A 14,951-nucleotide genomic window follows, 5' to 3' on the forward strand; every position below is an offset into this window, starting at 1 on the left:
GGATCTGGCAACTTATTTTTCGGTGTATCTGAAGAAGTGTGCATGCACACGAAAGCTCATACCAAGAACTAACTTAGTTGGTCTTTAAGGTGCTACTGGAAGGAATTTTTTTATTTTAAGCCACCAAAGGTTCTCATTACCTGATAAAACCATTTTGCATATATTCTGTCAGCCCTTCCTTCCCCACAAATCCATTTATAGCCGTGATTTTATTAGCAGCAAAATTTTCTTACCATGAATCCCATCTTGGTGCAAAATGTTTACCAAGGGCCAAGACTTTAATGGAGCTCTTGCAAATAGTTTTTCTTTTTCTTTTGAACTACAGTGGTACCTCTGGATGCGAACGGGATCCGTTCCGGAGCCCCGTTCACATCCTGAAGCGAACGCAACCAGAGTCTGCTTGTGAGCGGGTTGCGATTCGCCACTTCTGTGCATGTGCGAGACGTCATTTTGAGCGTCTGCGCATGCGCAAGCGGGGCGAAACCCGGAAGTAACGCGTTCCATTACTTCCGGGTCGCCGCGGAGTGTAACCTGAAAACGCTCAACCCAAAGCTACTTCAACCCAAGGTATGACTGTACAGTGGTACCTCAGGTTACATACGCTTCAGGTTACATACGCTTCAGGTTACAGACTCTGCTAACCCAGAAATAGTACCTCGAGTTAAGAACTTTGCTTCAGGATGAGAACAGAAATCGTGCTCTGGCGGCGCGGCAGCAGCGGGAGGCCCCATTAGCTAAAGTGGTGCTTCAGGTTAAGAACAGTTTCAGGTTAAGAACGGACCTCCAGAACGAATTAAGTACTTAACCCGAGGTACCACTGTATTGTTGTTTTGAGTCAGAAGAAAATAAAGGGGAATAGGAAGGACTGGGCATTCTCTCTTTACAATGGTGAGAATACCTAGCTCTTTCTTTACCAGCAGGCTCTTCTTGAAAGACTGTCAGAAGCACAGGAGTAACCTTTCTGCAGGGCCGGCCCACCTGTGAGGCAAGCTGAAGCAGCTGCCTTGGGCAGTGGAATTCTGTGGGTTGGCACTCCACTTGCACTTTCGGCCACTACTGGGGCCGTGTGGTGGCTTTTTCTTCCGGCGAGATCTTGCAGAACTCTTGTGAGATCTCATGGAGCTCCATAATGTCTCACCAGAAGAAGCCATGATCACTGCCGCCACATGACCCTGATAGGCAAGGCAGTGGGGGAATGGCACCTGCCCGTTTTCCCTCAGGCGGCGAAATGGGATGGGGCCCTGGTTTAAAGGGAAAGAAGGGAGAGTGGGGAGAGCAGTGGCTTGAAGTTGTCCACAGTGGGCCATTGTGGTACCCTTCAGAGCAGTGCTCTTTTTCTAGAAAAAGAGGTGCCGCAAATCACCACGAATGCCTCCCTCTTGTATGGCAAGGTCCTGACCCCCCCCCCCAACGAGGTTGAATAAGACACCTGACGCTTTGAATAAACACTCACAAACTTTTTATTGATACAGTGGTGCCTCGCAAGATGAAAAGAATCCGTTCTGTGATTCTCTTCGTCTAGCGGTTTTTTCGTCTTGCGAAGCAAGCCCATTGAAGGATTAGCCCTATTAGCGGCTTCTAGCAGCTTATCTGCTGATCGGATCAGCTGATAAGCGGCTTAGCGGCTTAGAAAAGGGGGGGGGAGGGGAAAAACCCAGCAGGAACTCGCAAGACATTGTCGTCTTGCGAAGCAAGCCCATAGGAAATTCGTTTTGCGAAGCACCTCCAAAACGGAAAACTCTTTCGTCTAGCGAGTTTTCCGTCTTGCGAGGCATTCGTCTTGCAGGGCACCACTGTAATAACCAGTTAGACAAATTAAGGATTTATACAATTTTGTAACATGCAGAGAATAGCATTTATAGTGAAACAAGAGATTGGAACTGAGGGAAGTGGGGGTGGTGGTGAGGAGGGGGGTGTTGTTTAATGGGAGGAGAATGGGGGGATGATGTGGTTTAAGATAATATGTTCTGTCTAAATTCCTAATTAAAAAATTCTTAAAAAAAGAATAAGACACTTGACAACAGTATTTTAGGTCAATGGGCTAAAAAAGGCCACAACTTTATTGGTCACAGATTGTGAGCAGTATTGGCTTAGGCATTGGACCTAACCGACTATATCTGATTCCTGCCCGTCTGTGCAGAGTCCAGGAAGGGTTAACCACCGATAGGGGTCGTGCCTTAGGCCCCAGCCTCCCCAGGCTTCGGACAGGGCCACCCCACCCCCCGGAATCCTTTAACGCAGTGGTTCTCAACCTGTGGGTCCCCAGATGTTGTTGGACTACAACTCCCACCATCCCTGAGCTGTGGCCTTGCTAGCTAGGGGTGATGGGAGTTGTAGTTCAACAACATCTGGGGACCCACAGGTTGAGAAAGGCTGCTTTAATGGAATACCCTTCAATGTGCAGGGGAGGTGATGGCGCTACCTCCCCTCCTCTCTTCTCCTCTTCTTCCAATGCCTAACCGCCCAGCTGGAAGAGCGAAAAGGGGCGAGGCTCCCGCTGCGTCCTGTTTAAATCAAGCAGGCCACACCCCCAGAGCTTGGTTGCCTGGGCAGTGATGCAGCTGGGAATCCCCCCCCCCCAATCGCGCAGGGCTGACCACACCCCTGTGCATGTGAAGGGGTCGTGAGTGCCCGCAGCTCCTAAGGCGGGAGTGGCTTTCTCCTAGAACGGCGATGGCACCCCCCTGAGAGGTGCCTGAATTGAGTTCCAGCGTGTTCCCTCCTGAAAAAATGCCCTGCTCCAGAGCATCAAAGAGCAAATCCAAATTGTAAATCAAACCCTTTGTTTACTCTGTTTGGAAGTGCTTGTGTATCCTTTACTTTTTTTTAAAAAAAAAAGTCACTACAGTAGTACCTCAGGTTACGGACGCTTCAGGTTACAGACGCTTCGGGTTACAGACTCCGCTAACCCAGAAATAGTATCTCGGGTTAAGAACTTTGCTTCAGGATGAGAACAGAAATCGCGTGGTGGCGGCACGGAGGCAGCAGGAGGCCCCATTAGCTAAAGTGGTGCTTCAGGTTAAGAACAGTTTCAGGTTAAGAACGGACCTCCGGAACGAATTAAGTTCTTAACCCAGGGTACCACTGTATTCAGAAAGTTCTCATCCAAACAGTGGAGTGCTGTTGCTGAGAGTGCAGAGCACGTTTGCAAGAAATGGCAAATAAAAATGCCTTGGAGATCCATCAGTTCATTTGTCACCTTGTCATTTCTACGCTGGTGGTGAATTCCCATATGCGGTCTGACATATAATGCCTACACTGTTTCTCTGAAATGGGGGGGGGGGGCGTTCCCCCATCTCTTTTCCTGCCAGGAAAATATGGAAATTTTTCTTCTCTGCCCACATGCAGTATAGAATTGTTTAAAATGCCCATCTTCTTGTTTCTAGGCAGTGGGAACAGATGTGCAGTTTGGGCCTATGAGACTCCACCAAGATCAACTTCAGGTAAGACGTGCCAACCAAAAATCTTGTTTATTTCCCACATATATAAACTGCAAACGCTGCCCAAGGCTGCTCATAGCAGGTCACAATGACAACAAACAGACCAAGGCCAAATAGCAGTGCATGGAACTGTGAAACTGAAAACTATCCTAACGTTGAGCTATTGTGGCCAGATGGTCAGAGCAGCTAGTGGTTAGAGCACCAGATTAAAACTGAGGAGACCTTGGTTCCAATTTCCCACACACTACCCTTCACCACTGCAACCCGATTGCTCGCTTGCCTCTTGCTCAAAAATTTAACATATATACTTCAATACAATTCAAATTTGTATTTTCTCAATTTCCTGCCCCATTTTCATGATATTTTAATTTCTCCCCCTCTGTTGCACATGGCATTCTGTTTCTTATACCAACACATCAATACTGCATTCTCTAATTCCTTCTGTTGCTTATAATTAAAATCCTCCTTGCTATATAATATTTCCTCAAATAGTTTGAAAAGGGCTTCCATTCTTCCACGAAACAGTCCATGTTAGATTCTCTTATTCTGACGGTTAACTTTGCCAATTCTGCATAATCCACCACCTTATCCATTCTTCTTTGGTGTGAACTACTTCTTCCTTCTGTTTCTGTGTGTAGAGAATCCTAGCTGTTGTTGTTACACAACCAACAAAAATGTTCTGAATTGTTTCTGGTGAGTGCCGGTCATGGGCGCCTGTCATATTTCAACAGGGATGCTTTTTTGCAAAACAGGGGCAGCCATAGCAAAGCCCCTGCTCCGAGTTACTGCAGAGTGAGCTTCTGAGATCTTTGAAACTTTTAGGAGACGCTCTCTCAAAGAAAAGGGATAAGGCAGTCTCTGAAGTTACCTGCTCTTGAGCTGTGTATGTTCATTCAGAAACTTTGCCAAAAGTCTGCTGCAGGCTTCCATGTTTCTGCTTGGTGGGAGGGATTTGGTTGGGTACCAAAATGCTCTTCCTTCATCCGATTTGTCCTAAATTTGCTTCACTAAATATAGCTTAAAGTGCAGCGTGATTCCGGGTGGGGTTTTCTTTCAACAAAGAGTTTTCCCCCCAATTGCCCTCGGAAGCTATAAATGGAAGCCGGGCTTTAAATAAATTCAAAGTCCCTCTCTCTTTCTCTTATAAAATTATGCATTAAATACAAACGGGGAGATTTAGTGAAAGGCATTCCGCTGAACCTAATCTAAAGGGTAAGCGCCATTGGAATGCCTGGAATTGCTCAGAAGGGTAAACCGAAGTATTACAAGGGACCGTATTTAATTACAATTGCTAGATGTCGAAGGTTTTTAAGGGGGGAAGTGGAGAGCAGCCATAGGTGCATGAGAAAGTCAGTTCAGTTAACATTTAAACCTTCCGCATCTGCACTTTCAGAAAAAGCCCACAAACCAAAACACTGCCATCCTTTGGAATTTGCATTTCTCTGAATTTTGCAGCTCAGTTGGACTATATAAACCATACCGGACTCTGCTTTCATCATCTGAGGTCCTTCTTCGTGTGCCTCCTCCACGTGAGGTCTGGAGGGCGGAAACAGGAGAACAGGCCTTCTCTGTAGTGGCTCCCCATTTGTAGAATTTTCTTCCCAGAGAGGTTCATTATATATTTTTAAGTACCAGGCAAAAACCAGGTCTATGGCTGATTAATATTCTACAGCCTTTGCAATGTTTCTGTGGGGAGTGTGTGTGTGTGTGTTAGTGTTTTGCTGTTTTGTTTTTAATTATTTACTTGTTTTCCTCCTGTATTTTATTCTGTGAACTGCCCTGAGATCTTACGATGAAGGGCGAGATATAAAATGAAACAAAATGATATATAAAAGGAAAGACGAGGAAAAACTAAGACCCGGAAGGCCAGGGTTCAAATCCCCACAGAGCCACGAAGCCTTGGCCAGTCACTGTCTTTTAAGCCCAACCTACCTCACAGGGTTGCTGTGCAGATAAAATGGGGAGGAGAACTATGTCTGCCACCTTGAGCTCATTGGAGGAAAGATGGGAAAGAAATGTAGCTCACTTTACAATGAAATCCTGGAGCTGTGAATGAGTTAGTTAAGCCTGTGAATCTTTTATCCTCCAATTGCTTATGCTCTCTCTTTTCCTCTTTCTCTCTCTCTCTCTCTGTGATGTGATATATAGTCGTACCTTGGAAGTCAAACAGCTTAGTTCTGGAATGTTTTGGCTCCTGAAAGTCGCAAACCCGGAGGTGACTGTTCCAGATTGCAAACTATTTTTGGAAGCCGAACATCTGACGAGGCTTCCGCAGCTTCCGATTGGCTACGGGAACTTTCTGCAGCCAATCAGAAGCTGCTCTTTGGTTTTCGAATATTTTGGAAGCCGAACTGACTTCCAGAACGGATTCCATTCGACTTCCAAGGTACGACTGTATATATGTGTTTGTGTAAAATGAAAAACGCTCACTCCCCTTCTCTTTTCCTTGAGCCTAGGTACTTCTAGTGTTTGCCAAAGAAGACAACCAGAGTAATGGATTCTGCTGGGCATGTGAGAAAGCTGGATTTCGGTGTAACATTGCCAGGACGCCGGAATCTGCCCTGGAGTGCTTTCTGGAGAAACACCACGAAATCATCATTATTGATCATAGGCATTCAAAATATTTTGATGCAGAAGCTCTATGCAGGTAAGTGCTCTGCCCTAGGTGCTTGGTGTGTGTGTGTGTGTGTGTGTGTGTGTGTGAATGTGTGAATATATTGATACATTTCAGCTCCAAGTTTAATAACCTTCAAGACTGGACTACTACAATGCACTCTATGTGGGGCTTCCCTTGGGCTTGATCCAGAAGCTGCAACATGATTTCTGACAGGACTGAGACGTTGTCAGCATACAGTAACACCTCTGCTCAGAGATCTGCAATGGTTGCCAATTTGCTACTGGTCTACGTTCAAGGTGTTACTACTAGTATAGTATAGTATAGTATAGTATAGTATAGTATAGTATAGTAAGGGACACGGGTGGTGCTGTGGTCTAAACCACTGAGCATCTTGGGCAGTTCGAATCCCGGAGACAGGGTGAGCTCCTGTTGCTCTGTCCCAGCTCCTGCCAACCTAGCAGTTCGAAAGCACACCAGTGCAAGTAGATGAATAGGTACCGCTCCAGCGGGAAGGTAAACAGTGTTTCCATGCACTCTGGCTTCTGCCACAGTGTTCTGTTGCACCAGAAGTGGTTTAGTCCTGCTAGCCACATGTGAGGGGATGATTAGCTGCTTGTGCGTAAAAGCGTACTCCCTCAGAGTTTGTGCGGCTCCACAAACCTCTGTGCGTGACAGAGCTCCTCAGACATGTCTGCTCTAGTCACTCGTAGAGTCTGACAGTGGCTGCCGGCGGAAGCGCTTCCAGCAAAGAAGCTCCTTGACGGAAACGCGTCTCCTGGATTCACGGCGTGACAGTTTCCGGCGAGGCATGGGTCTCCCCACGGGCGCCTCAGATACTTCCCCGCTGTTCTCACTGGAAGCGTCTCTGAGCCCTCCCTCCCGCTCGCATTCCCTCAGAGATTCACTCCTCCCCCTGCTGGTTCCTGCCTCAGCTGTTGAGTCTCTTCCTTCCTCCCTGAGCCCCTCCGCCTGTTCCTCCGATGGCAGTTCCCTGACATCCACCTCCCCTCCAGGGCCCCCCTCACCCCCTCCCATTTCCTCTCCTCTGGGAGATGAAGGGTAAAAACCCCGAAAAGAATCTTCTTCATCTTCAGACGTCTCGAACAATTCCCTCCATCGATCACCGTCCTGGCTCGCTGAATCCTCCTCCTCCTCGGAATCTGTGAACCCCTCCAACTCCTCTTCTTCGTCGGTGGTGGCAAAGTATTTCCTCCGGAACCTCGCTACGGGCTGAGGTTTACGTGGGAACCTCTGATGAAAAGTTTCTATTAAAACTTCGTCATTGACATCCTCTGCCCTAACCCAGGTGTTTTCCGACTCCGGTTCCCCTTCCCACATTACCAAATACTCTACTTGATCTCCCTTCCACCTGGAATCGAGGATCTCCTCAACCTGGTAGCTGTGTTCCTTCTCCTCCATTGCTGGCCCCCTAGTGACCCTCCCTTCTCTGTCTCCTTTATACGGTGACAGCAACGACCTGTGGAAAACTGGGTGCAGCTTCATGTGGTTCGGTAACCGGAGTCTGAAAGCCACTGGGTTGACCTGCTGCGTGACTTCAAATGGACCCAGCCTTTTGGGTCTTAACTTCTTACAACCCCCTTTGAATGGTAACCCTTTGGTTGACAGCCACACCTGGTCCCCCACCCTAATGGTTTCACCTTCCCTTCTGTTTTTGTCTGCCTGCCTCTTATATTCCTCCTTAGCCCTGTTTAAGTTAAGTTGGAGCTGGCGATGGATCGCTTCCATTTCTTCAACAAACTGTTCTGCAGCTGGAACGCTCCAGTTCTCCCCTTCCCCCCCTGGGAAGGCTCGGGGATGGCACCCGTGATTAGCCAAAAAGGGGCTCATTCCCGTGGACACGTTCTCTGCATTGTTGTAGGCAAATTCTGCCAACGCCAGCTTCTCCACCCAATCATTTTCTCTGTCATTCACATAACACCTCAAATACTGCTGGAGGACACCATTAGCTCTTTCCGCCTGCCCGTTGGTTTCTGGATGACGGGCAGTTGAGAAATTAACTTCAACATGCAGTAAGCTCATGAGCTTCCTCCAGAACCTGGAAGTAAATTGTTTCCCTCGGTCTGAAACCACCCTCAAGGGGGCGCCATGCAACCTAAACACATTTTCTACAAACAATTTAGCGGTTTCTTCTGCTGTGACCGCATGTGAGCATGCTATGAAATGGGCCATTTTAGTTAACAGGTCTACCACAACCATGATGGCTGTTTTCCCTCTAGACCTCGGCAGATCAGTCATGAAATCTATTGCCACTGTTTCCCATGGTCTTTCAGGTGTGGGTAGTGGTTCTAATAAACCTGCCGGTGCCCGCCTCTCCCCCTTGGCTCGTTGGCATTGGTCACACCCTCTCACATACTCCCGCACATCTTCCCTGACCTTGGGCCACCAAAATTCCCTGGTAACCAGCCACATGGTTTTGTGTTGCCCAAAATGCCCTGCTGTGGGGCTATCGTGCAGTTGCTTGAGTACCTTCTCCCTTAATTCCCCTTCAGGTATATATAACGCTCCCTTGTAGTACAACGCCCCGTTTCTCTCCTCAAAACCCCCGGGTTTGTCTCCCTCCCTCCTGAGACCCCTGAGTTTGTCCTGGGCGTATTCATCATGCACTGTTCCCTCTACCAATTCCCTTTGCCCCACCAATACCGCCCCACACACCCAGCGGTCTTCTGGAATGACATGTGTCTCTTCGGGTGCCCCCTCCCCCTCCAAATATTCGGGTTTGCGTGAGAGAGCGTCCGCCCTAACGTTCTCTGGGCCTGGCACGTAACATATCTCAAAGTTAAATTTGGAGAACTCCTGGGCCCATCTCAACTGCCGTTGGTTGAGCACTCGCGCAGTTCTCCAGTACTCTAGATTCTTATGGTCCGTGCACACTTGCACCTTATGTTGTGCCCCAATTAGCAGGTGCCTCCATCTCCGGAAAGCCTCATGAATAGCAAGAAGCTCCCGGTCGTACACCGTGTAGTTCCTCTCGGATTTGTTCAGCTTTCGCGAAAAGAAGGCACACGGTCGCCACTCTGACTCCTCCTTCTCCGGCTGCAGAAGAAGCACCGCCCCTATGGCTCTGTCAGATGCGTCTGTTTCGACCCTCAGCCTTTTTTGTAAATCCACATGCAGAAGTTGTTCTTCAGAGGCGAAGGCCCTTTTCAGTTCCTCAAACGCTCGTCCCGCCTCCGCCGTCCAAACAAACTTCTTTTTACTGCTGAGACAGTCCGTAATGGGCGCCGTCAGGTGGGCGAAGTTTCGGATGAACTTACGATAAAAGTTCCCAAACCCTAGGAACCTCTGCACATCCTTCTTGGTTTTGGGTGTTTTCCATTCCAGCACTGCCTGAACCTTGCCGGGATCCATGGCCAATCCCTTGTCTGACAGGAGGTACCCCAGGAATTCCACCTCCTTGGTATGAAACTGACACTTCTCCAGTTTCACCCACAGCCTGTTGGCTCGCAGCCTGCTCAACACTTCTCTGACGTCTCTCACATGTTGCTCCTCATTCTCCGAATACACCAACACATCATCTAGGAAGGCGACGCAATTCTTGTAGAGCAAAGGACCCAGTACGTGGTTCATAAACGCTTGAAAACACGCTGAGCCTGCTTGTAATCCAAAAGGCATAACGAGATATTCAAATGCCCCCAAAGGTGTGAACATGGTGGTTTTCCATTCATCCCCTTTCCTTATACGTATCAGGTTGTACGCCCCCCTTAGATCCAGCTTTGTAAAAATCTTTCCCTTCCGCACCCTGGTCAAAATATCATCAATCCTGGGCATAGGGAAAGCCACTGGTTCTGTCACTGCATTTAACAGCCTAAAATCACATACAAGTCTCGGCTTGTTCGTGTTTTTTTTATCCACAAAGAACACTGGGCTACCTCCCGCTGCTTTGGACTCTCTGATGAAACCTCTCTTCAGGTTCTTGTCAATGAACTCTCGCAACTCCTGCATTTCTCTGTCTGACATGGCATACAACTTGCCTACAGGAAGCTGTGCTCCAGGGAGTAAATTGATCTGGCAATCAAAGGGTCTATGCGGGGGTAGTTGGTCAGCTTCCTTCTCGCTGAACACGTCGCTGAGATCTGCATACTGTGGTGGTACCTTCACCTTCTCCATTACTTCAGTCCCTGCTAGGGTGGCTTGGGCCCCTGCTGAACCCTTTTCCCCTTTGCAGTGTTCTAAGCAATGTGCCGAACCAAAGGAAACCACTCTTTGATGCCAGCCCACCAGCGGATCATGTAGCGCTAGCCAGCTCATTCCCAAAATAATGGGAGCGCCTCCCAAGGTGGCCACATTAAATGCTATCAGTTCTGTGTGCCTTGCCACCCTCATTATCATTGGGACGGTCTGCAAGCTGACTCCTCCTCCCAACAACTCCCTGCCATCGATCGTGGTCACCTGCAGGGGGTTGCTTAAAGGGATAGTCTGTATCTGGTGTTCAGCAGCAAACTCCTTGCTCATAAAATTGCAGGAGCTGCCTGAGTCCAACAGCGCCTTTATTTTTAGGGGGTGTCCATTTTGCAGCTCTAGCGACACTTCAATCACTAGAGCAGGTTGAGGTGCTTCTGGCACGGGCACTTTCACTGCTCTTTGGCCTGGCTGCAGTGCCCCGACTGTGGCAACCAGGCGTTGGCTTTTACCTGCTCTGTTTCTCCCTGCTCTCCTCCCTCAACAGCTCCCACCATCCCTTGCCATTCCTTCCTCTGGGGGCAGACTCTGGCAAAGTGGCCTGGCTGTTGGCAGAGGTAGCATTTCCGGGCGCCCTTTCCCTCCTTCTTAACCCCCTCACTGGGTTTTGAAAATGCGCGCGCGCGCGCTGTTCCGATTTCCATCGGCTCTGCAGGCGGGAAAGCTGGCTCAGGAATGTCTGGAATGCGGAACTCCTTCCAACGTTCCCCTCTCCCTTCCCGCCTCTCCAAGGCTCTTGCCTCCTGGCGCGCTCCTATGGTCAGCGCAGATTTGGTCAGCTGATCCATAGACACCGCCCTGGGGCTCCGGGACAGTTCATCTTTCACAGCCGAAGAAAGACCTTCTTCAAATAACATCTGAATGGGTGCCGCCGATAAATCCCAACCCAATCTGTGTACCAGCATGGTAAATTCAGTCCAGTACTCACGGACAGATCGGCTTCCCTGCTTGCAAGCCATTAGCTGCCTGCGCACCACCCCTTCCTCAATATCGCTGGAAAACATGATATCCATTGCACGAAAGAACTTCATCGTGTCCTTTAGTACGTCATTGTGCGTTGCCATCAGGGGCCGAACCCAGTCCCTCGCCCCCCTCTCAAGATGCCCAATCACGAAAGCAACTCGTGATTCCTCATCAGGGAATTCATCAAACTGCACATTAAGTGCATATTGCATCTCTGTCCTAAAGGCATGGTAATCCTTGGGGTCCCCCCCAAACTTCTGCACCAATCCTGGTACCTTTCTGGGGAACTGAGTGGCTCTCCCCTTCTTGTCTGCATCCTGAGCCCTTCTCTCCTCCAGCCTCGCCGTCTGCAGCGCCAGTTGGACCTCCAACGCTCGGTATCTGTCTTCCAAGCTTGGACCAGTCCCAACCCCTGCTCCTCCGGTGCCGGCTGGGTCGCTCATGATGCTTTCTCCTGCACAGGCAGCGTACAGAGACTGTCAGACTGCTGTGAGGGGATGATTAGCTGCTTGTGCGTAAAAGCGTACTCCCTCAGAGTTTGTGCGGCTCCACAAACCTCTGTGCGTGACAGAGCTCCTCAGACATGTCTGCTCTAGTCACTCGTAGAGTCTGACAGTGGCTGCCGGCGGAAGCGCTTCCAGCAAAGAAGCTCCTTGACGGAAACGCGTCTCCTGGATTCACGGCGTGACAGTTTCCGGCGAGGCATGGGTCTCCCCACGGGCGCCTCAGATACTTCCCCGCTGTTCTCACTGGAAGCGTCTCTGAGCCCTCCCTCCCGCTCGCATTCCCTCAGAGATTCACTCCTCCCCCTGCTGGTTCCTGCCTCAGCTGTTGAGTCTCTTCCTTCCTCCCTGAGCCCCTCCGCCTGTTCCTCCGATGGCAGTTCCCTGACACCACATGACCCGGAAAGCTGTCTGTGGACAAACACCAGCTCCCTCAGTCTGAAAGCGAGATGAGCGCCGTAACCCCATAGTCGACTTTGACTGGACTTAACTGTCCAGGGGTCCTTCACCTTTAACTTAGTATAATGTATTTTTATATTATGATTTTTTTCTGCCTATGCTGTTTGGGTATATTAATGTTAAACTGTCTAAAACTGTTGTTGAAATAAATTTAAATTAGCAATCTTCATTTTCAAATATGTGATTATGTTTTGATGATATTTGATCTTTTTATTATGAATTAGTGGCTTTTATGACAGTTGTGCTAATTGGGGCTGATTGGAATTGCTTTCCAAGTTATCTGGAGGAAACCAAGTTGAGGAAAGCTTTTCCAATCAATAGTTAAGATTCAGTTTGGGGGGCTTTTTTATTTAAACATCTGTTAACAGAAACAAAATAAACACTGTCGTGCTTACTTCAATATGTATTGTGGAATTTATTGTTCTGATTTCCTTCCTTGTTTTTAAAGGTCCATTAGAACAAGAAAGCCGTCCGAAAACACTGTTATCATTGGTGTAGTGAGGAGGTAAATAAGAATTCCCATAATGTTTTTTATGTTCACATGTAAAATAATACTTGAATGCAAAGTTTGCGGTTGTAAGCCTATAGTTCTGAAAACCAGTGTGGCCTACAACACTAATCACACTTACTGTTTGTAGCATGTGTTTTTTTACAGCTATGGTTGTAATAATGTTCTTTCAGACTTGCAGAAGGGAAGCAGGTTGCGCATTTTTAGATATATATGTAGATTTAAAAAACATGAAGTTCCCATGGAATCCAGTAGGAGTTATGCCTATGTGACCTTTGCTGGAGTACGGCCGTGACAGACATCCCATGCACTTTATTTGCAAAGTGTCCTTTGACAGCAGACTGCAGATGCTAACATTTTTAGCTGGGAGGAAAATAAATGTCTGACATCTGTCCATTCTTCCTCTCCTTTTAAGGCATGCAGATCGTGAAGAATCCTCAATATTACCCTTCATTTCTGCTGGCTTCACGAGGGTAAGTATGGCATTTGAAGTTGATATTTGTAGCCCATCTATATTTAGTTGACCTCTGAATACTGATAGTCTCAATTCATTTTGTGAATGCCCTGGAATATAGATACCTGTTTGCTCCTACTTTGGGGACAAACCATACTTTTCCGTATAGAACACTCCCCCTAATTTTGGGGATTCAAATGTAAGAAAATGGGGGGAGGGGGCCCAGAGTTGTTGAGCTTTTTTACGGTGGGGGTGTGTGTCATAAAATCACCAGACTGACAAATGCTGACTATCGCTTGCATCGCAGAAGCGGCAGCCGTTCCAAAGCAACAATTGCCGCGGTGACCAATCACCCACCCACCCACCCAATGCAGCAGCCAATCCAATCAAGCGCTTCACACAGCCACCAATCACCAACAAAATCACCGATGACAAGCTCCTGCTCGAGCCTGCAACCAATGACCCGTCTCCCACAACGCACTGTCCATGTATAAGACACCCCTGCCTTTTTAAACATTATTTTACAGTAAAAAAATCCTTGTCTTATACACGGAAAAGTACGGTGTGTGTGTGTACACACACACACACACACACACTTATTGAGGGCACTTATATACTGCTTTATCATTAGCCTTTCGAAGTGGTGTACATAAAAACAAACCATGCAGAGAGTAAAACAGTAAAAGCCACCCTAGATGTCCGCTGGGATAAGAAAGTCCTTCTCATGCCTGGATAGCGCATTCCGACTGAAGTTGAAAAATGTCCCCATATTCATCGAAAAAAATCTGGTAACCTTAGTCTAGGACAAAGGAAGTGAGGTGAGGCAATAAACAGGGGTCAGCAAATATTTTCCAGCAGGGGGCTGGTCCACTGTCCCTCAGACCTTGTGGGGGTCCGGGCTATATTTTTTTGGGGGGGGATAATGAATTCCTGTGCCCCACAAATAACCCAGAGATGCATTTTAAATAAAAGCACACATTCTACTCATGTAAAAACACACTGATTCCCAGACTGTCTGGATCCGGCCCGATCGCCTTCTCAATCCAGCCCGTGGACGGTCCGGGAATCAGCGTGTTTTTACATGAGTAGAATGTGTCCTTTTATTTAAAATGCATCTCTGGGTTATTTGTGGGGCATTGTAATTCGTTCATTTTTTATTTTTATTTTTCAAAATATATCCGGCCCCCCCACAAGGTCTGAGGGACAGTGGACTGGCCCCTTGCTGAAAAAGTTTGCTGACACCTGGAGCAAATGAATGCTGACAACTTTTTGCATGCCATCCTATATGCCAAGTAAATAACAAGTAGGGCATGCGGCAAAATGTTGCAGTATATTCCCCTCCCCATAAAAGTAGTTCTTCCTCTCAGAGCTCCTGCCAGCATGCATAAAAGTTGTATACAAAAATGCAATATATTGGAGGGGGTTGCTTTGCAAAAGCATGTCTGTTAGTCAGAGCTGCAAACAAAAATAGGTTTATTAGGAGAAATCTGCACTAAAATGCTTCTGGATTTTAATTGGGATAATTCCCCCCCCTAAAGCACAAATTTCTGCATAAATGTGGAGAACTGAATTTAAGACTGGAAAAATGAGAAATTTGGGGAACTAAAATTTGGCAGATTTCTCTATCCCTAGCTGCTATATAGGCTCATTGAACCTAAGTGGAAGTCTCAATGGGACTTATTTTTTTGTAGACGTGTTTGCCTTGTTAGGTAACTGCTGCCAGCATTGACTGATACACCACTAAATATATTAACAAGCATGAGAAGTGTGTGCATGCGCCCAATGACATTCTATCCCATATCCAGTA

General features: G+C 47.7%; 1 protein-coding gene across 4 annotated transcripts in view; it reads left to right on the forward strand.

The window, feature by feature from the left end:
• The window catches only part of PDE8A (phosphodiesterase 8A), a 182,263-nt gene that overhangs the window by 132,298 nt on the left and 35,014 nt on the right, over nucleotides 1-14,951 (forward strand). For all 4 annotated transcript variants that reach the window (XM_081170013.1, XM_081170012.1, XM_081170011.1 and 1 more), the window contains exons 2-5: nucleotides 3,387-3,443; nucleotides 5,897-6,087; nucleotides 12,631-12,687; nucleotides 13,106-13,163. In XM_081170013.1, coding sequence (XP_081026139.1) covers nucleotides 3,387-3,443; nucleotides 5,897-6,087; nucleotides 12,631-12,687; nucleotides 13,106-13,163 — 363 coding nt within the window. The remainder of the gene's footprint in view (nucleotides 1-3,386; nucleotides 3,444-5,896; nucleotides 6,088-12,630; nucleotides 12,688-13,105; nucleotides 13,164-14,951) is intronic.

Source organism: Podarcis bocagei (genome assembly GCF_964188305.1).
Source record: "Podarcis bocagei genome assembly, chromosome: 14".
Taxonomy (NCBI): Eukaryota; Metazoa; Chordata; class Lepidosauria; order Squamata; family Lacertidae; genus Podarcis; species Podarcis bocagei.